General features: G+C 33.3%; 1 protein-coding gene across 10 annotated transcripts in view; it reads left to right on the plus strand.

The window, feature by feature from the left end:
* Positions 1-21397, plus strand: part of LOC111144629 (pericentriolar material 1) — an 80456-nt gene that overhangs the window by 7016 nt on the left and 52043 nt on the right. For 5 of the 10 annotated variants that reach the window (XR_002640417.1, XM_022499019.1, XM_022499021.1 and 2 more), the window contains exons 4-12: positions 4801-4918; positions 6403-6648; positions 7674-7943; positions 8630-8800; positions 8986-9102; positions 15360-15537; positions 15698-15787; positions 18108-18217; positions 19818-20034. Coding sequence is in view for 9 of the 10 variants with exons in the window: in XM_022499019.1 (XP_022354727.1) it covers positions 4823-4918; positions 6403-6648; positions 7674-7943; positions 8630-8800; positions 8986-9102; positions 15360-15537; positions 15698-15787; positions 18108-18217; positions 19818-20034 (1495 nt within the window). In the remaining variant the exon portion in view is untranslated. The remainder of the gene's footprint in view (positions 1-4800; positions 4919-6402; positions 6649-7673; positions 7944-8629; positions 8801-8985; positions 9103-15359; positions 15538-15697; positions 15788-18107; positions 18218-19817; positions 20035-21397) is intronic. The other 5 variants (XM_022499022.1, XM_022499023.1, XM_022499026.1 and 2 more) reach the window with 3 other exon arrangements.

Consider the following 21397-nt stretch of genomic DNA (forward strand, 5'->3'; position numbering starts at 1 on the left):
TTCATCTTCCATGTCATAATAGTCACCAAGCCCTATCGATTCCGCTATTGGAAGCCTACTTGATTGGTCTTCTTGTCTACATACCTAGTATTTTATTATTAGAATTCTTTTCATATCATTTAAAATAATGATAAAAATTATATGAATAATAACAATGTGTCTACAAAACAATTTAGAAGGCAGGCACCTATTTCTAATGAAGACTTGGAGGTGGATAAAGAGATTGGCATGAAGAAGAGGAAAATAATGCCTATATTATCTACATTTTATATGGGGAGATTTTAACCCTCTTAGATAAATCAGCTGTTATGATGTTGAAAATTGATTTACATGACATTATTTCTTAAGCTTCATAATAATACTTGTATAGGAGTGTGTCTTTTAAACACATTTAGCATTATTATTATTAATCTACCCTCATGGGTGTTTATCTCATCACAATATAACTATAGACAAAGTTGTTTATTTTGTAAATTCAGTAGACTTTATATAGTAAGTGGTCTTTAAAAAGATTTAAAAAAAAATTTAACCAATTTTTCCCAAACTAATTTTAATATTTGGTTTTTGAATTGTTTTAAAAACTTAACCTTAATAGTGTTTGAAGTCATATAGCCTATAAATAGGTTCTTAGAAGAACCTATTTCATTTTATGGGGAATGAATTAGCTCTTCATTTTAGGGGGAGTTTATCATAATATAAAGATATAATATAAAATGTCATATCTCCAAATATATTTTTAATTTATCTCTAAGTAAGTTTTATTATTCTACTAATAGAAATCATAGCATACACTATTTTAGGAAAAAAATCAGTAGGTAAGAGTTTTTACTTGAATACCTTATTAAGTTTCCATGCTAATTTATGTTTTACGGTTGGCTTCTAGTACTTTTGAAGATGTGTTGCCTCTATTGCATATGTAGTTTTTGGAGTGCCCGTTATTTAGTATTATAAATTATATTGGTACATCTAGGAAATAGGTGCTAAATGATTCATCTAAATGTCATTTCAGCTCATTGGACATACCTCTCTATGAGTATTAGTTATTTTATAAGTTCTAAAATATATTTCTAGTGTAAAAAACAGTGCAATGTATTGCTGAAAATATATGAGAAGACAGGGAAAATGATCACATTCCTTCCTCCACAACCAACAGTTGCTTTCATGCAAGCACTTTAGTATATATTCTTAGTTTTAGTTTTTTCTAATCTGTATGCAGTTTTGCATATTGCTTTTTTCGTCTTTTATACTCTATGATATTATCAACACAGGCAGTATCGTTCAACCTTCATTGTTTTGAAGGGTATTGTTTCCTAATAGCATCCAGCCTGTGGTTTAACATTCAGTTTACAATTTATCACAATTATAGCATAATAAACTGTTTTCTGCATTATAGTTCCCTCTCCCTTATTTAAGTTTATTTTCTTACATTAGCTCTGGAGAAGTAGAATTACTGGGTCAAAACTCAGTTTTAGTTCTTGATACAATATTGCCAAAATGCTTTCTAGAAAGGTTATACAAGTTTAGCTCTCAAGATAGTGACTGAGAGTTCCAGTTTCCTTTTGCTGTCATCAGGATTAGGAAATAACAGCAAATTTAATAGTCCCTCATTTTAATTTGCTGCTGAACTTTATTGTTAATATTTTTATCATTTTATGTTTACTGACTTCTTTTTAAGTTACCTGTTTATACTGACTTTTATTGTTTTATTTTTAGTGTTTTTATTTTTCTTGTTTTTCCCCATTAATTCTTTATAAAGATATTCACTGTATGCTTCATATTTCTTTCAGATTTTCCCCCTGGTTTGTCATTTACTATTTATTCTCTATAAACTTGGGATTTTATTTTATGTGAATACAATCTGTTACACTTTTTCTCTTTTATTTTTGCATTCCATATTTGTAGGATCTTCATTTTTAGAGCCCATCCTGTTTTCTTGATTTTCTGTTTGATTTTTTTTTTTTTAATCTTCCTGATCTATTTTTAATCTACTTACTATCTTGGTGTTATGGTATAAGATGGCCTTTTTCAATTGGGAGAGAATTAAGCTCTAAGGCATCTATTGTTTACTGTGAATAAATTCTTCTTCTGTGTCTGGAATGGTACTGGGTATGTACCATTCTTGGGAGAATTAAAAAAAGTATTACTCAGATCATTTTTCTGTGTTCTGTATTTGAGATGAAGGATTCTAGTTGAGAAATACTATTAAATTCCTAAATAATCTTTTTCAAAATTGGTAGCAAATTGTCCCATCAAGTGAATAATCCTACATCATCCTATATCATGTTATTTTTATGAGGATTAAATGATAGAATGTTTATAAAATATTTAGCATGGTGCTGGTATATAGTAAACAAAATAGTTGTTAGCTGTTAATTTTCTTCATTATATTTTTCTAATTGGGTGTATTTTCGGATTTTGCAAGGGGTAATTGGCTTATACTAATCTAGTCATATAGGTACTCAGTATGAGTGAATATCTCTTGGGACTAGTTTTCTACTTTCCCAACCTCTATTGCTACTTTTGCTTTTATTTTTCATATATTTAAATTTTTTGTACTGACTTGTTTTGTCAGATTCTAAGAAGAACTCCACTGGGAATTCATTAAGTCTATATTTAGAAAAAAATGGTGTGTTTATAAAATTTGTCTTTCCATCAGGGAAGATAGTTTGTTTTTCTACTTTGTAAATTTTCTCTTACATTGTTTTATAGTCTACCGGTGCTTCATAATTTAGGGCAAAATTTGCATTATTCCTAGATGTTTTCTTTTTTTGGTCACAATTACAAGGGCATCATTTTTCTCCAGTATATTTTCTGTGTGGTTGTTGGTGATATTTTGAAGTTCTGTATGTTTTTTAATGCATATTTGAAGAATACCACCTTTTGTCTTCTTAGTGTTAATATTTATGTTTCATGTTTTTCCATTTTGCAGGACTTTAAAAACAATGCTAAATAACTGGTATGTTACATTTTTGTTTTTATCTTTAATAGGGATGTCCTTCATTTCTTATTTTATTTTTTATTTTTTTAAAGATTTTATTTATTTGTCAGAGTGAGCACAGGCAGACAGAGTGGCAGGCAGAGGCAGAAGGAGAAGCAGGCTCCCTGCTGAGGGACTCTATCCCAGGACGCTGGGATCATGACCTGAGCCGAAGGTAGAGGCTTAAGCCCCTGAGCCACCCAGGCATCCCTTCATTTCTTATTTTAATATTGTTGGCTATTGGTTTAAAGTATATACTTCTTTCAACTCCTTCGAAAATTATTAAAGTAATACGTGCTCACTGAAAAAAAAATAGTATAATAGTACATATAACTGTAAGGAACCATCAGTGTATTTGTACTTTTTAAGATTTTTTCTTTATTTTTTTTTTTTCAAAGATTTTACTCATTTGTGAGAGAGACCAAGAGAATGAAAGAGAGAGAGAACATGAGTGGGATGAGGGGCAGAGGGAGAAGCAGACCCTCTCTCAGCAGGAGGCCTGATGCAGGGCTTGATCCTGGTACTCCAGGATTGCAACCTGAGCCGAAAGCTGATAGCCAACTGAGTTAGTCACCCAGGTGCCACTAAGATTTTTTTCAAATTAAGTGTTGAATTTTATCACCATAAAATTTAACCTCTTTGTGATCTATTAATATATTATTCTAGTAGATATTCTAGCATTAAAACATCTGTGAGATTACTTTGTCATGGATGATAATGCTTTTAATTTTTTGCTCTAGTGAATGGGATAAGTTGGGATCTTACAGTCAAAGCAACTTGGATATGTATTCCTTTTTGCCATTTTTAGCTGAGTGACCTTGGAGAAATTATCTGACTTCTTTGAGTGTTAGAGTTATTTGTAAAATCAGGAACCTATTATAACCCTCCTGTCTAATGGCTTTCTCTGCCCTTTCAATTCTAGATAAAATTATCTGCCCATCTCTTTCACTCAGTCCTTCTCCAGCTTGCGTAGTTCCACACCCTGTAGAAAGCCAGAGTCCTCCACAAGGTTATGTAGAAATCTCATTTTCTGTTGATCATCTCTGTTTCTGAACGTCTGCTTCAAAGAACCATTGCTCTTTCTTTACTCATCTCTTTGACCTGGGTATGAAATTCAGTACTTCCCTGGATATTCACAAAAATCCCAAGTTTTTTATTTTAGTAGGGAGAATTTGTGACTTTGGTAGACTAGTCGAGATTTAGGGAAAACTCTGAGGTAGCAGCAATATAATTTAAAGTAAAGCAATAGGCATCACTCTTCTTAAATGTTTCAGGCCACTGTATTTTTGGCTTTAATTGCCCATTCCCTGACCTAGGCCTGCCACTTTCTCTGTCTTCTCTCTACCTTGCTTAACACTACATTCCTGTTAAAACCAAACTTTTCTGCATCCAGAGCAGTTCCAACCTCTTTGAAACTTTGACACCAAACAAATTCTCAGGTCTTTGGGAATATTGTTTTTTTTTCCTAAGAGTGGTTTTGGTTCTAGCCATTAAAAACTTTTTCCTATCACTCCTTTACCTTTTAGGACTGTGTTCAACTAATTAAATAAAGTGAACTGAAAGGATGTAGGCCAGTACACATAGTGGATATTTTGAAGTTTTCCTTCCCTCTCCCGTCACTCCAGCTCCTAACTCCTATTTATTGTAATATCTGTATGGCTGCTGAATCAGTTTGTCTATAATGTGTGGTTGACACTACCTCTTTTTATTTCATAAAATCAACTTTTCTGAGATTTCTTTTATGTCACTAAGCTTCATGGAATGATTTAAAAATCATTAAGAGTTTGTTTTTGTGTGTTAAAATGTTTTCACTTGTTTTGCAGAAAATTAATTGGTAAAACCAGGATGGCCACAGGAGGAGGTCCTTTTGAAGAAGGCGTGAATGATCAGGATTTACCAAACTGGAGCAATGAGGGTGTTGATGACCGACTCAACAATATGGTATGATAACTTACTATTGATGGTGTATCATTAATTACTAATGATAAAATGAAACTTTCCCTTGACTTAGCCAAATCAAACTCACTGAGATTCTTTGTAAACACATGGTTTTGTTGCTGGCCAAGACATTAAATCCCTGGGCTGTTTGTTATGTTAGTTGAAGATGCTTTTGTTTGCAGGTAACAGATACCAACCTGAGTTAGCTTAAGCCAAAAAGATTTATTGTAAGTGTATAAAGATGTTTTATGGAAAACAAGTTAAATCAAAACACTATAGGTGGGTTTTAGGAAGGGACTGGAAAAAGGAACTAGCAGATTGTCAAGAATTGCTTTTTCACTGCCCTGACTCTCTGCTTCTGCGTGCCTTTGCTTAACACAACTTTCTTTTCCCAGACGAGCTTTCTCTCTTCTCTGGTTCATGTGGTGTACTATGGCTGACCCTTCATTCTAAAGTTTTCAGTTATCGCTACAATTATGTACTGACTAATTATCTTTTAGTTCCAATTTGAAATTTTAAAGTACAGTTATCCCTGTTTGGATTAGATATGCATCTCTTTTCCAATCAGCTGTGGCCAGGAAGGGGTAGGGTAACTAGAACAACAGGTTGGCAAGAAGACCCATACAAGGATTGGGGTGGAGGAACAGATTGTAGAGAAGGGAGTCGTGTTATAAATGAGGAAATATCCCAAAGGGTTTTACTATAGTAAAACTAAATGATTTTTCCAGTTTGAATAAGGTAGGAATTTATAGCCTTTTTTGTTGAATGACTTAGGTTATGTGGATATAACTAAGTAAATAAAAACGTTCTCCCATTAAAACATGAATCATTTTTGTCATTTCATGTCAGGTCTTATTATGTAATATATTACTGCCTGTGAAAAGTAAGAATAATTATGTTTATTGCTTACTATATGTTAGGCACTGTGCCAGATGCTTTATGAATGTTATCTTTAATCATGTTTTAAAGGTGACACTATCTTAGAGATTAGGAAACTGAGACTGTGGGAAGTTAAGTAAATTGCCTAGGGTCACACAGTGAGCATTTCTTCAGATAACAATAATTATCTTAGAATCCAGGTTGATTCGGGATCTGTCTTACATACATTGATTTTAAAGGAGGCCAGTAAAGGTATCTATAATTTATTTCACTATCCAATTTATAAATAGTAGGGAACCAATTTTTAAAATGCTCTTGAAAATATTCAGACTGACTCTGGGTTGGAGTTTGGCATTTATGTTTGTTAAAGATCTATGAGAGGAAAGTAATCTATTTTCTGAAGGACTGTCTATGAAATTTAGACTAGATGTAATGGTTGGGGGGGAACACATTAGTAGAAGTAAGTAATTGTCTTTAAGGCTGTATGTTTATGCAAAAGACGTTTTGTCATTTTTAACTTTAAGACTCACTAAAAATTTTTAAGCATATCAAATTACTTTCCTAGTTTGATAGAGGCCAGATTAACTTTTGCCCTTACTTTTTTAAAGGATTGGGGTGGCCAACAGAAGAAAGCAAATAAATCATCAGAAAAGAATAAGAAAAAGCTTGGTGTCGAAAGTGATAAAAGGGTAACTAATGATATTTCTCCGGAGTCGTCACCAGGAGTTGGAAGGCGAAGAACAAAGACTCCACATTCGTTTCCACATAGTAGATATGTGACTCAGATGTCTGTTCCAGAGCAGGCAGAATTAGAGAAACTTAAACAGCGAATAAACTTCAGTGATTTAGATCAGGTTTGTGAAATTATTTAAAAAAATCAAGTTATAACTATGGGAAATACTTAGAATGGATTAAATAGTTGTTTTAAGAATGAAAAGTAAGCTCTTTATTTCCTTTTTCTTAGTTTCTGTGTATATGGAAAGAATTTTAATTGGTGGTGGTATTATGTTCTTTGGAGGGCAAAAACTTTCTAAACTTGCTAAGGTCAGGTCTTTTGTAGCTTTATTACTAATACTCTATGACTAATATAAATCGTTTCGTCATGGAACTAAATTTTACATGTTAGTAACTGAATAAGGTTGCTATTAAGCAAAAGGGAGATCCGGTTTAGAATATTTATCATTGGCTAAGTGTGGGGTGTTCTGGATTACCTCAAGTTTAAAATAAGACTGTGGATGGTATTATAATCACTGAAATAAAATTTGGAACTAAAAGTAAATGGAAATGATAATGAACTCTTAACAGATGCTTTATTGTCACATCTGTGCTTTAGAGAGATAAACAGTTTACCAAATTTGCATAAAAGTATATTCAAGTCTGATACGGTGGTGGTGGTGATCACATGTCATTTAGTTATCTAGTTACAATTACTGAACATTTACTATATATCCGACACTGAGCTGAGCACTTTTCAGGCAGGGTTTCATCTGGACACATCTTAATGCTGATATTTATATTAATTAAGATCTACTCATTGGATCCAAAGCCCATACAAAATTCGGTGAACAAGTATGATTAGGAATGTGAGTTATAGATAGGGTTTGTCGTCCTGGTACATCATTTAGACTGATCTTGCTCAGATTCAATCAGTTGATTTATGTCAGACAAAATGAGGAATAGGACGAGTTGATCAAATTTTGATATTTTAGCAGAAGATTTTTTTGTAGATTTGAATCATTTTTGAATCTTACGGACAGAGCTATTTATGTATACTTCCTGACTTAATATCTGATGGTAAAGCTGATGAAGAATGTTGGAATTTTTTTTTAATTATTGAAAAATTAATATTTGTGGCATTTGGCTTCTTTTTTATATGTAGAGAAGCATTGGAAGTGATTCTCAAGGTAGAGCAACAGCTGCTAACAACAAACGTCAGCTTAGTGAAAACCGAAAGCCCTTCAACTTTTTGCCTATGCAGATTAATACTAACAAGAGCAAAGATGCTGTTCTAAGTCCTCCAAAGAGAGAAATGGTTGGTTCAGCACAATGTAAAGAGTTGTTCGCCTCTGCTTTAAGTAATGACCTTTTGCAAAACTGTCAAGTCTCTGAAGAAGATGGAAGAGGAGAGCCTGCAATGGAAAGCAGCCAGGTGAAAAATGTTTGTTTTGTTCTTTGCTTTTATGAGCTTCAAAATAGAAATATTAAGGTTAAGAAAGTTTTATTGGGTTATGCATATAGGAATTTTAGCTAAGTACTTCTAGACTCACCTCATTAATCTCCGATTCATTAAATATAGTATGAATTTCTTCTTATCCAAAATGATTGTAGAAATGGCATACTGTAAATTAAGGCTTCTGTTTACCTGCCAAAGGCTGTGTGCTAATATTTTAGTAAAGAGGAGTTTGAAATGTTGTGATTAGTAGGTTGTAATAATTTTTTTAAATGGTTCTATAATTCTTTTGAAAAGTACTTTAAAAAGTCTAATACTTTTACTTAGAAGGAAATAATATATAAACATTAGAAAAAATTTGCATAAATAGTAGTTTAAAGGCATGCAGTTCTGTAAGTAAAATGTTTTGGGTAATGTAAATTGAAACTATTGAAATTCTTATATTCATAGTAATTGGGGTTGTTAGTATTGCCAGTTATGTTTTGGTTAAATTATAAATTTAATTCAGATCTTTTGCATGTGGAATTCTAATGATAAACGTAGACATATCTTTAGTTACTATATTTGAAATAAAAAATATGTAGAAGTGTTACTATAGAATGCATTATGCACAGTTTTACATATGGTTTATTTTCATGCTTTTTTTTCCAAATTTTTTTATGCAGATTGTAAGCAGGCTTGTTCAGATTCGTGATTATATTACTAAAGCTAGTTCCATGCGGGAAGATCTTGTAGAGAAAAATGAAAGATCTGCTAATGTTGAGCGCCTTACTCATCTAATAGATCACCTTAAAGAACAAGAAAAGTCATATATGAAATTTCTCCAAAAAATCCTTGTAAGTTTTGGACCTTTTCAATAATGTGTTGATTTATTTTTGTGGTATATTAGTGTGCATATACTGATGACATTCTGATTCCACCCCAGAGGAGTTAATGTATTTTCAAAAAATCGTGCCATCCATTATAACATTTTATTGCCCTTTTTAATAGTTGTATGATTTATACCACTAAAATATTTCAGGCTAGAGAAAATGAGGAGGAGGATGTTCGGACTATAGATTCAGCTGTGGGATCTGGTTCTGTAGCTGAGAGCACATCGCTAAACATAGATGTGCAGTCTGAGGCTTCAGATACCACGGTAAGCGGCTTTTTGGTAATTAAAAGTGCTGGAAATGAAGATTTAAACTTTCCCCCCATTTTTCAAGATGATATTTTTTATAGGCATTCCTTAATGAAAAGTATGTTTCAGGGAAGAAACCCTCAAATTGTTAATGCTGTATATATTATTTCAAAACACGGGAGTACAAAAGTTTTACTTACTAGCAAACACTTACATGGTTGATTTAAAAATACGATTTGTGATCTGCTTGCAGAAACACAGTTTTTCGTTGGTTTCATTAAGCACAGCTTTTCTCATTTTACAAAGCACTGGAAAGTTAAAATTCATCATGAGTATAAAAGCTAGGAGTACAAAATATCATTACTAAGTATATTGTGTTTTGGAAAAATCTTCAAGTTCTTTTGCTATTGAGGACTCATTTGAAGGCTGCTAGGACTTTTTAATACCTCAGGCTAGCTTTGAACTGTAGCAAAACCAGATGACTGAAACATCAAGATGAAATTGGGACAGGGTATCATTTACATTGTGATTTAATCATGGTGATAAAAATAAAATTTCTAACTCTACAAAATGAAATTTATCAAAATACTGTCTTTTGGAAGAATAATCAGGAATTCACAGAACTTTGAGGAAAACTTTGTAAAATAAACTTAGTTCATAGAAGGTAGTGTGCTTCAGAACTAGTGTGCTTTTAAGCATTTTAATTTTAGCAGGTGCATCTATAGCCATGCATTAGTAAACTTGAAAATTTGTTGTCAGTAAAGCTTTTCTTATGAAATGATAACCATGTATGTCCATCTTTTGTTTCTGAGAGATGTTCCGAAATACCATTCAGCATGAGAAATTTGAGGGTTTGTTTCCATTCAATGTTGACCTGCATAGTTTCTTACCTGCCTCTTTCTCTTCCCTGCCCTTCCTAATTTGAAGAGGAAATTTGAATTTTTTTCCTACATTATTTTCACCAGGAGATAGATATTCGCAGGGCTTGATCCAAACAACTGTTGAAAATAGATTCTGTTGTGGGGAAATTGTTTTTCTGTTTACAGTGGTGCTGGGAATAATTTTTTTCCTCACATTTCATTCCAGCAGAAATAGAGGAATTGGGGAATGTGGGTAAAGGAATTCTGTTGGGGAGGGGTGGGAAATGGTATAGTTGATTATTTTGATTTGTATACTAGCATATATAGTGTTCATTGTGATGAGAATTTTTTTCATAACATAAAATGATACAATGAAAGTTGATAATAACAGCAGAATAAATGTTAGAATGTGCTCCAGTTGTATAGTTTGGCAAATGCCTAGGATATGATATGATACTTGATTATAGTAAGCGTTAGTCTAGTCTACAGAAATTTAAAAGTCTTAAGTTTATTGCCACTTGGGGGAGGGTGGATTGATTTTTAAAGAGATGGACTGGTAAATTTTTTGTATTTATTCACAAGGCTGGCTTGTATATTAAACAGGAGTTTGTATTAAGAAATTAATATGCTACACTATTTAATAAAGGAGGCATCTTTTAGTCTGAGAATTCGGCCATGCATTGAGGACAAACTAGGGAATTCAGCTTCACAAGAACAGGTTTCAGACATTGATGTTACCACAAGTCCAAAAAGGAAAGGTGACAGACCTCCTCAGAATGACAGGGAACTGAGGCCTAATAGGAAATATAGCCGAAAACGTGGATTTCCCTCAAAGGTATATTTCACAATATTAATTTGGGAAGTCTCTAAATGAGCACCTCTCTTGTTCACATTTCCTCTTCCTTTTTTGCCTTTCTGTTGCTGTTATTCTTAAGTATGTAAGCTATTAACATGGCTAATTATACTGTTACTTGCCTTAGTAAAATTCTGTCCTTTAGTGTTTTTATTCTTCTCTGCTTTCTTATACTCTCCTATGGATTATATGTGGTAGCTGTATTTAATTTGTATTAACAAAGAACTTAATCCATTTTCTTTTTTGCTGTTGAGAACTCAAAATAGAACATTCTTAAACCTTAACCATTAGTTGCCCTTTTTTTCTTGATATTTGTATTCATGGATGAACATGGTGCTTTTAAGTTTTGTCTTAATTCTTGCAGTCATTCATTAAAGAAAAAGAAAATGGAGTAAGCTGTTAGCTTTCCTGTCTTTCTAAGAATGATGTATTTTTATAGTGCTTTTTTCCCCTTTTTTCTCTCTTGTGGTTTATATTTTCTTTTTTTGAAAACCCCTTCCATTTTTTTTTTTTTTTTAAAGAAAAAACTAAAGCAAGAAAGTTGACTTGTTGGTAATGTTTCTCCTGGTTTTTTTTCCTCCACTGTTTGCTCTAAATTTTTCATGATTTCCATAAAGGCACTCAGGAAAGGTTTAAAGACAGCTCTTTGTGTGGTTACACTTAAAATAAGTTTCAGTAAAAGCGTTTGTAAGAAAGTACCCATTCCTATTGGCAAGAAAAAAAATCCTATTTTAATAAGTAGAGATTAGACTAATTTCTTATGTTTTATTAGTAGCTTATACTAACTAGGGGTGGTCTTTATTTTGTTATGCACTTTTTTTTTTTTGGCTATTTAAAAATGACAAAACCTCTAAATATTTTGGCAGGTTTTGGTTTTGTTTTGCTTTGTTTTGTTTTTCCTGGCTCCCACAAGAATTTAAGGATACAGTTTGAAATCAGCTAAGATGATCTTACTATGAAATATTAAGCAAAAGGTGCCCAAAACAACAGAAGAGTAAATTGAGTAGCTGATTATTTTTAAAACTAGTAACATTAGAGAAGAGAAAGTGTGAGACTCAATAAATATCCTTTGGAACTTACTGTTCTCTTTAAGTTTTCTGAACAGTGACAAACAGGAAAATCTGCCAGTGTTTCTTTTTTTTCCGAAGCTGATATATTTACTTTTAAAAACCATTTTTCTGTTTTTTAGTTTCCTTGAAAAATAGCTGTATGTGTGAATATTACTGTCTATTGAACTTCATTCTTGGAGTTTTTTCCAATTGATTCTCTTTAATCTTTTGATTCTTAGGGCCATCCTAGGGTAGTAGTTCTGTCAGTACTCTATTCGTAGTATTATTTTATTAGAAAAAACTCCTCATTCTCACCAACTGACTTTATTTTTCCTCTGCTGTGCAGAATTGTATTCTCCCTACCTCATCTTCATTCCCTACTTACCATCTTTTCAAGACGTCATGTTCTTTTAGGACAGTAGGAAAAAAGTTCTGATTTAGAGCTTAAAATAGCCTTCTGAGTTGTAGCTTGATAGGAAATGGTTGATACTCTCCAGCTGCTTATTAGGACAGAGTCCATTTTCTGGAATATTTTATAGACATGATGACACTTTGCATACTTTTTAAAAAGAAGCCTTCCACAAGTACCCGTGCCCTGATTATTTTCTCATACTCCTCTTTCCTGCACATTCACTAACAGCTTTTAGAGAATTTATTAAGCTTTTAAAAATATTATCTACTCTTTTTTTGATATTATTTCCATCATTTCTAGTTATTTCATGTGGGCTAAGTTTGTCTCCCAAACCAGACTATGTTTCTCAGACGTGGTGTCTCAGACTTTTGTATTTAATACTACCTGAGCACATAATTTTGAGGCAGGCAGTATGGTGTGGAAAACACCAACCTAGAACTTAGGAACCTGACTTGCCCTGTGATACTGGATAAATCATAGCTTTATCTTCTCTGGACTTACCGTTTCTCACCTTTCACATGAAAAAAATGGAGTACATATTATCTGAAGTACTTTTCAGCCAAAAAAATAAATTTGGATCCATGAAAAATTATTGGAGGAACCTCATTTGACTACAGAAAAGGAAGAGTTTTCTGAAATTGAAATTTCAATTCTGAAATTGTATGTAGCTTAGGAGTTCATGTCTAAGTTAAATTTTTTATCTGTAAACTAAAAATGTACTTGAGGTAGGTGACTCAAAAAGTTTAAGTGAAAATAGTGTTTGAAAGGTGAATATGTTCTTCGCTTCTTTTTTGGATTCCTGTTCTGTGCACTGTCCGCTTGACATGTTCTAATCCCTAGGTATTTTTATTTCCAGTTTCTCATTTTCCCTTTTTTAAGATTTGTAATCCCTTCTTGCCTCCCTCAGCTCAGATTTTCTGATTATTAGTTTGAAATGTTAATTATATGGATGCAAAAGTTATTAAGTAGTAATAAACTCTCCTAATTTCAAAATTGTTGGGAATTCATTTTTGGATTAGTGAAAAATCTGGAGGTAATTGTGTTTCCTTTAATAAATAGTTCAGAATTCTTTATAATTTGAGTATCAGAGTTTTGCAAATAAATGTAACAACTGGCACCTGGGTGGCTCATTTGGTAAAGCCTCTGCCTTCCTGCCTTCTGCTCAGGTCATGATCCTGGGATCCAGGCTCCTGCTGCATGCCCGTTCCCCTGCCCCGCTTAGCGGGGAGCCTACTTCTCCCTCTCCCTGTGCCCCGTCCCCCCTCCTCCCCATTGCTATCTTTCTCTCCCTTTCAAATAAGCAAATACAATCTAAAAGAAAATGTGACTAACAAGGATTAAAGTTCTTTTTAAAAGTTTGCTTCTTAAAGGGTAAAAACCCAGAATGTTAGTTAGTCAACTATTTAAAATTAGAGATCTTTAAGGTTTCATTGAAGGTTGAACTACGTATTTTTGAGAGGTGGGAGGATTATAAATAGAAATAAGCCAGAACTAAGAAAATGAATTCTGACAGGAATGAATGTTAGTGTTAGCAATTTAACTCCACTTCTATAGGTGAGGAGAAAACTGAGTACACAGTAGTTAATTTGAAAAAGGCTTTAGTTTTTTGGAATTTTGAGACAACAGAAAATCTTTAGTAAGTACTGATATGACCAAGATAGTTGCTTCTCTTCCACGTTCATGAAATCTAGTCAGTCAGTACAGGGTAGAGGCAGCACTGACTGAGTTCTCTGATTTGTACATCAGATATTCCTACCACAGTCTTTCTACTTCCTTATTTGACCTTACTTTCTTCCAGTATTTAATTTAGAGCCGTATACTTACTCACTTGGGAAGGTAAAGAGAAGGGATTTTTGCAGAGTATCGAGAAAGGATGTCACCCAGGAGGGAATCTCTGGAGCCATCTGTGTTTCCATAATTTCTCCAGGAATCACATGTACATACATAAAGTAGATCAGTGCATTTTTACATTGAAATGAAATTATTGAAATTATTGAACTTCTTTATTCTCCTTAATAACTTTGGCAGTTGGGATTATTCACTTAAAATATGCATAACCCCAACCAAATTTTGGTAGCAATGCAAGTTTAAAATTGACTAAATGTTTCTAACTTAATAGGAATATTCTGTGTAAATATTTGGTAAAATCTTTAAACTTCCAAAATAGAAGGTTTTTAAAAAGGTAAATTATTGAGGAAAAATTCCAGTATGGTATATATACATTTCTTATGTAATTTGGCTTATACTTTATTTTTCCCCAGTTATATTTAAATTAGTTTCTTTGCTTGATTGACTTTTATTTTTTTCTTGTTGGGTTAAATTTCACTGGTTTTAAGATTAATACTTAACATTTTATAATTTTTTAAAGTCACATCTATTTAATCTAGTTCCTCTACTTTTAGATAAAATGATAGCTTTTGGAGGGAATTTCTGAGTATTTAATTTCTCAGATATAGCTAAGTAAGCATAATTCAAAAGAAAACATAATATTGCTATCTTCAATACAAAATATAAAGTTTTCTCCTTTATTGTATGCTTATGAAATGAGATGTAAGTAAATGAAAGCCGCTTACATCAAATTATTAAATAAGAGTGTTTCTATAATTTTTGTCCTTGGTTAGAAAATAGTGGGTTTGTTTTTGTTTTATTAGTGTTTTTTAACATCACTTCTAGAAGTGGGGCAGAATGTCTTTTAGTCTGATCTTCAAGGATATTTTTAGGACATTAACCTGGTATGATCTGTTCTTCCTTTTTGATAAGGTCTGGATCCTTCGTTTGTGTTTGGGGGTGTGTGTGTAGCTCTTTTTGACCTTTTGACCTGTTTTGTATGCTTTTTTTTTTCTTTGTTAATGCCTCTTCATGCTAAGCCATTGATTATGATCTTTTACTGTGAATTACCTAACTACCTAACTCAACATGGCGGGCTATCTCTGTATCATCATTTTATTCTTATTCTTTTTTTCTTCAAGTCTACTGAAACTACTTACCATTGTGTTTTTAATACTAATTTATCATCTGTGTCTGTACTGTACCATTGGTAGTTGAAACAGGAACATGAATTTTAATAATCATATATAAGTATTGTTGGTTTTATTTTCCAGGCCAGAGATCCTCAGCAGGAGCCTATGGAAGAGATAGAAAATTTGAAGAAACAGCATGACTTATTAAAAAGGATGTTACAACAACAGGAGCAGCTGAGAGCTCTGCAGGGACGACAGGCTGCGCTTCTTGCTCTGCAGCACAAAGCAGAGCAAGCTATTGCTGTGATGGATGATTCTGGTAATACGACAGTGTAGCATGTTGTTATAAGTAAGGCTCAATTGATAGTGGTATTGCAAGGTGGATACTGGTTATTATATGATCAGATCTTGATTGTTGACTAGTTTAGAAACCTACCTATGAGGCTTACCCTATCCTGTGCTTTTCTCTGGTTATGCAGAAAAGATTGCAGGGACAACTCCTGGCCAACATTCTGTACCGGGCAGCCAGCCAGCTCGCTCTCCTTTTCATCAGAGAGTACCCTTAAGAGGTAAAAGGAACAGGCTGTAGTTCTGTTTTTGTACCTCACACTGATAGGGCTCTTCATGGTTTTTTTTCCCCCACTTTTATTTACCTGGGATTGCCATACTTTTCTCGCCTACCAAGGAAAGGTCAAAACCTTAAGGGAGAAAATACATGAATTTGTAGAGCTCCTTTAGCTTCTCATGTTGGTAGTAGCTCTTTTATTTCAGTTAGGTGCCCAGTTGTATATACTAGTTCCTTTGAACTATATTTATATTCTGTATATAGTCTTCCTGAGACTCAGAAACGTTTTTTTCATTTTTCCTTCTTCCTTCTTCGCCATGTATTATTTAGGTGGAAATTATACTGAATTCTTTAGTATGGAGTCTAATTTTATAGTTTCAACATCTTCAAACCTGTCAAAACCTGTTTAATTTCTCATTAAGCTGAAAACAACTTGTTACCTAGTAAAACTCAGTAAAAACTAAGGTATATTTCCTAGTCTGTTATCCTAGTCTACTGATAATTTATTTCCTGTGGGCTATTTTAGGTCCTCACTGAGGTTACCTTGTTATTACTGAATTTATGCTGCTGTCCACACCTAGCTAAGTGGCTTAGCCCTCTGATCACTGTTATACATAATTTAATTTTGTGTTTTCATATGGAACTGTGTTACCTGCAAGTAACTTACTCTTTTGTAATAATTATATAATTGTATATTTTATATATATAATATATATAGTAATAATTAGATACATTTTCAACACATTTTTCCCTTGTAAAGTCCAGTATTTATTAGCTTTTACATTTATATTTAGGAAATAGATAATTTGGAATAAAACAAAATATTTAAACAATGACATACTAGTTAATGGCTAATGACTTAAGTATTTTAAGTATTTTTCAAGTTCTAGATTTCAGAGATTTGCCTGTGGTGGTGATGATATTTCAGGTACTTAATGTTTACATCATCTCATTTGATTATCACAAAATTGTAGGTTAGTCACCAGAGCTTTTTCTTTTAATCTCATGTGGGAGGGAGGAGCTCAAACATAGAATTTGTGACTTGCCAATACTTACATGATGTATTAGTAAAAATCAGATTTCTTGAATTCTAGGTCAGAGGTCTTTTCCTGAATATGAACTTTTTTATTTTTCTTTAAAGTATACTATGAAGAGGCAGACACCAGGAGTAGAATGAGCAAAGGTTTAAGATTAAATTTATTTTTTATATGACTTTAAAAAGAATTTTAGGTTAGTAATTTTAAAGCATTTTCTCTTGTATTTATGAGATTTCTGATGAAAAACCAGACTGATATTTAATCTTCTGCTATGTAAGTGAGGCAAAATAATAGTCATGGGAAAGAGTTGTACTTTACTGAGCTGGCATTACATGTTGGTAATCTGCACTGTAATTTCTTTCTTTTCAAAATGGGGTTTGCACGGATACTTGGGATTCTGTTTAGCCCTGAAATTCTAATTTCTCTTTGAAAAAGGTAGTATTTTTCCTTAAAACAGAAGCAGTTTATAGCTAGTGTCTCTTTTAGAGCTGGAAAGGATAAGCATTGGGGTGGTTGGATAGTAGAGCAGTGACCCGTTGTCAGAATTATCTTCGGAATACTGCCTCAGGAATACTGCCATAGGAAGATAAAAGTGATGGTCTTGTAGTATGCTTTTATCACAGGCAACTACTTTAGTAAATAATCTGTTCTACTGACAGGGTAGAACAAATCCAGCTGGCAAACTGTGGCCAGCTGGATTTGGCCCACTGCGTAAAATAAAGTTTTATGGAACATATCTATGCCTGTTTGTTAATGTATCATTTGTGGTTGCTTTTTTCCTGCAATGACAGAGTTGAGTGGTTGATACAAAAACTATTTCCACAAAGCCTGACTAATGTACTCTCTGAATCTTTATAAACAATTTACCAATCCCTGTATTAGAGCATTGATTCTATTGGGGGAAGGTAGGGATTGAGACCTGTCAGTATCACTGTGCTTTTTCAGATTAACCACTTTCCTTGCCACTCCCCCAACCCAGCCTGATAGGCCTGTCCTCTCCCTGCTCCATTGCGTCATTATTCTTAATTGGAGTGTAGCAGTGTCCCCCCTCAAATGATGGGACAGAAAAAGATGAATCACTGTACTAGAGTCTTCTGTCCCTTTGTTTTCAGGTTAGTTAGACATTTCTATTAAAATGATTGGGAGGTAAATCTGAGGATTAACTAGTTTTAAATTATGTTAGGTAAGATTTTTTTAACACCCCCCAAGTTTATTTTTAGCTTCTCAGAAATTGAAAAGTGTATTGATTTGTTTGCTCTAATGAATAGTTATTAATTTTCTTTCCAGTTGTAACAGAAACTACAGGTAGCCTATCTGGAGTTAGTATCACCTCTGAACTAAATGAAGAATTGAATGATTTAATTCAGCGTTTTCATAATCAGCTTCGTGATTCTCAGGTAATTTAATTTTTTTAGTATAGTTGAGTTTAAAATCATATTAACTAAGCCAGTTGTTCCCAAACTTTACTGTAGCATAAATATCACCTGGCATTTTGTTTAAAAAAAAGGGGGGGGTGTCATTGGGATCATTGGGATCCCCTCACTCCCAAAGTATGTATGATGCGTACATCATACATATATGATTATGCTGCTGGTAGTCTGGGGACTATTCTTGGAGAAACACTTAATTAGAGGAAAATCTGCGTTGAATGCAGTGATAATTGAAACTTTCTCCTTGTATGCTAGTAGATAATATGCTCTTTTTTCCTCTCAAAGATTCTTTATGGTCATGGTCATAACCTCTAAAGCTTAAGTTATATTTGAATCCGTGTCCGTAAGTAGTTTACTGACAATTTTGGAGAAAGTTCTTAATTTTAATTTCAGAGTTAATAAGTGTTACAGTTTGATAACCTTTGTAAGTAATGATTTAAATGCAAAATTTCAATCTATGGGCCTTGAATAAGAAAGGGTGAAATACTAACCTCTTCACTGGAAATTAGTATGAAGAGTCAATGTCTTCTGTCTGCGGACCAGGTAAAAATAAATGAATATTGTCTACCATGTTGTAGAATTAACTTAGCAATATCTAGCACTTTTTTGTGGTGACCCAGCAAATGTCCCGTCTCAGAGAAATTCTTTACATGTTCGCGAGGAGATATATATATATATATATATATATATATATATATATATATATAAGAATTTTTGTGGCAGGTTTGGTCAGTAGCAAAAATTTAGAAGTAATCTAAATGTCCATAAACAAGAAAATGGATTAATAAACTATGATACATGCATAGAGCGAAATCTTATAGTCAGAGTAAATGAGCCAGAGTTATAATAAATGAAAAACATGAGTTTAAGAAGGATACTACTTGGTTGATGTTTAAAAATTCATGAAGGATGTATATCTTATGTAGGTACAATAATAATGGGAATATACGTGCTGGTAGACACTTAATTCCAGATTGTGTTTATCTCTGGAGAGAGTAATGAGATTGGGGGTTTGGTATGTATAGAGAGAGCTTTAGTTAGATCTGTACTGTTAATTTCTCTTTAAAAAAAAAAAAAGGAATTGATGCAAATACGGCGGAATGTTAAGGTTTAAGCTCAGTGGTGTTTATTCATTTTATGATTTCCTAAGCCGTAGTGGATTTTTGAAAAAAATTTTTAATAGAGAATCATAGGAAAGAAATGGTAGGAAAAACTGATTAAGAAGTTAATGATGATGATTCTAAAAAGATGGCAAGAGAGATAATGATATATTTGAAAGTTTATATAAGGTATGACATTTTTACCCCTTAATTTAGATCCGGATAGTAATTCAGTCCAGTGAATTCTAGACCACTGTATAGTAATGTGTGTCCATAAAACCATATAGATGTTATAATGGCACATCAGGAAATAGGTCATTTGGGAATTGGAAAGGCATATGCTTACCCACCAGCACAACCTAGGCAAATATTTATTGCTTTTTATAAGGAATATTTATGTGTCTTTAAAATGAGAATCAGATCTTTCATTGCCTTGGTCGTCTTCTTTTTTTTTTATTTTAAATAAGCCTCCAACTGTTCCCGACAATAGAAGACAAGCAGAAAGTCTTTCATTAACTAGGGAGGTTTCTCAGAGCCGGAATCCTTCAGTTTCAGAACACTTACCTGATGAGAAAGTACAGCTTTTTAGCAAAATGAGAGTATTACAGGAAAAGAAACAAAAAATGGACAAACTGCTTGGAGAACTTCATACACTTCGAGATCAACATCTGAACAATTCATCGTGTAAGTAAAGCTGGCTCAGCAATATTAGATAGGGGACACATGAGTATATGTGCTGGCATGCAATAGTTAATTTAACTTAGTAAATATCTGGTGAATGAATGAACTCATAGTCCCTGAGGAAAATTATAATATTTGAGGGGAAATAGGACTTACAAGGCAATATATGTTGATAACCAAATAGATGGGAGATCTATAATTTGGTAAAGGGAAAGAATAAACTTGGGACTCGAAAAATTGGTTGGATTTTAATTCAGGGGAAAGAAAAAGATAAGGTAAACTATTAGGTACTTCAACACACATTACTGGATTTTTTTTTAGCATATTCAGATTTTCCCTTAAAAAGAAAACTAATCCAAATTTATACTTTGATTTAAGAAAAACTATCAAACAGATTTAGAAAGTATTTATTTGAAAAAAAGACACGAAAGACATACAGTACATATGGCTTAGTGCAAAAAATTTGTAACTTGTACCGTTTATAACTTGTAGACTATATAAACTGAAAAGTTTATAACTTTTTTGAAATGAATTGTCATTTTAGGTGGTATAGGAAAAGCATAGTCATACTAGTTACACTTTAGGAACCACCTTTTCTGCAGCACAGATGTTTTATTGCTTCTGTCTCATTGAGATCCAGTTATTGGTCCTCATTTGCTGTCTTCACACCTTCTCAAGCCTGGTCCTTGCCTCTTGTAGTAGGAGCTCTAGCATGGAAAACTGATCAGTAAGGTCAACCCCAGCTGGTCATAATTTTTTAACATCCCAGCTGTTGTCTTATTAAAGAAAAGACAAGGGATAGAAAAAACATCTCTGGAGTCCCTATTCCTTATTCTTTACCCATCTCTTTTTCTCTGCTGTCCCCCCAATGAACCTTAATATTTCCTACTGAAACATTCTCCTTTCTTTTCCCAAGACCTCTGTTAGTCTCTCTAGAGTGTAATCTAGTCCCAATGCTAATTTTTTTTTTGTAAGATTTTATTTACTTATTAGAAAGCGAGTGAGAACACAAGCAGGGGGAAGAGGAAGAAAGAGAAGCAGGCTACCCACTGAGCAGGGAGCCCAATGCGGGGCTCGATACCAGGACCCTGGTGTCATGACCTGAGCTGAAGGCAAAAGCTTAACCAACTGAGCCACCCAGATGCTCCCCCCATCATGCTTATTTTACACAGATGACACAGCTAAGGAAAACTTAAAATTCGAGAGTGGTACTGACCCATGGTCAGTTTTATATACATGATAAAGTAGCACTCTGCCTACTGATGACTCTAAGAAAAGATTTTTTTCATACTGGGAAATAGTGTGAAAGCAGCACCAAAAGGTAGAACAGTCAAGGAAGAGAGCAAAGACTGCTGGAAACCAGTTG

This window comes from Enhydra lutris, unplaced genomic scaffold, assembly GCF_002288905.1.
Source record: "Enhydra lutris kenyoni isolate GAN:26980312 unplaced genomic scaffold, ASM228890v2 scaffoldscaffold11, whole genome shotgun sequence".
Classification (NCBI taxonomy): Eukaryota; Metazoa; Chordata; class Mammalia; order Carnivora; family Mustelidae; genus Enhydra; species Enhydra lutris.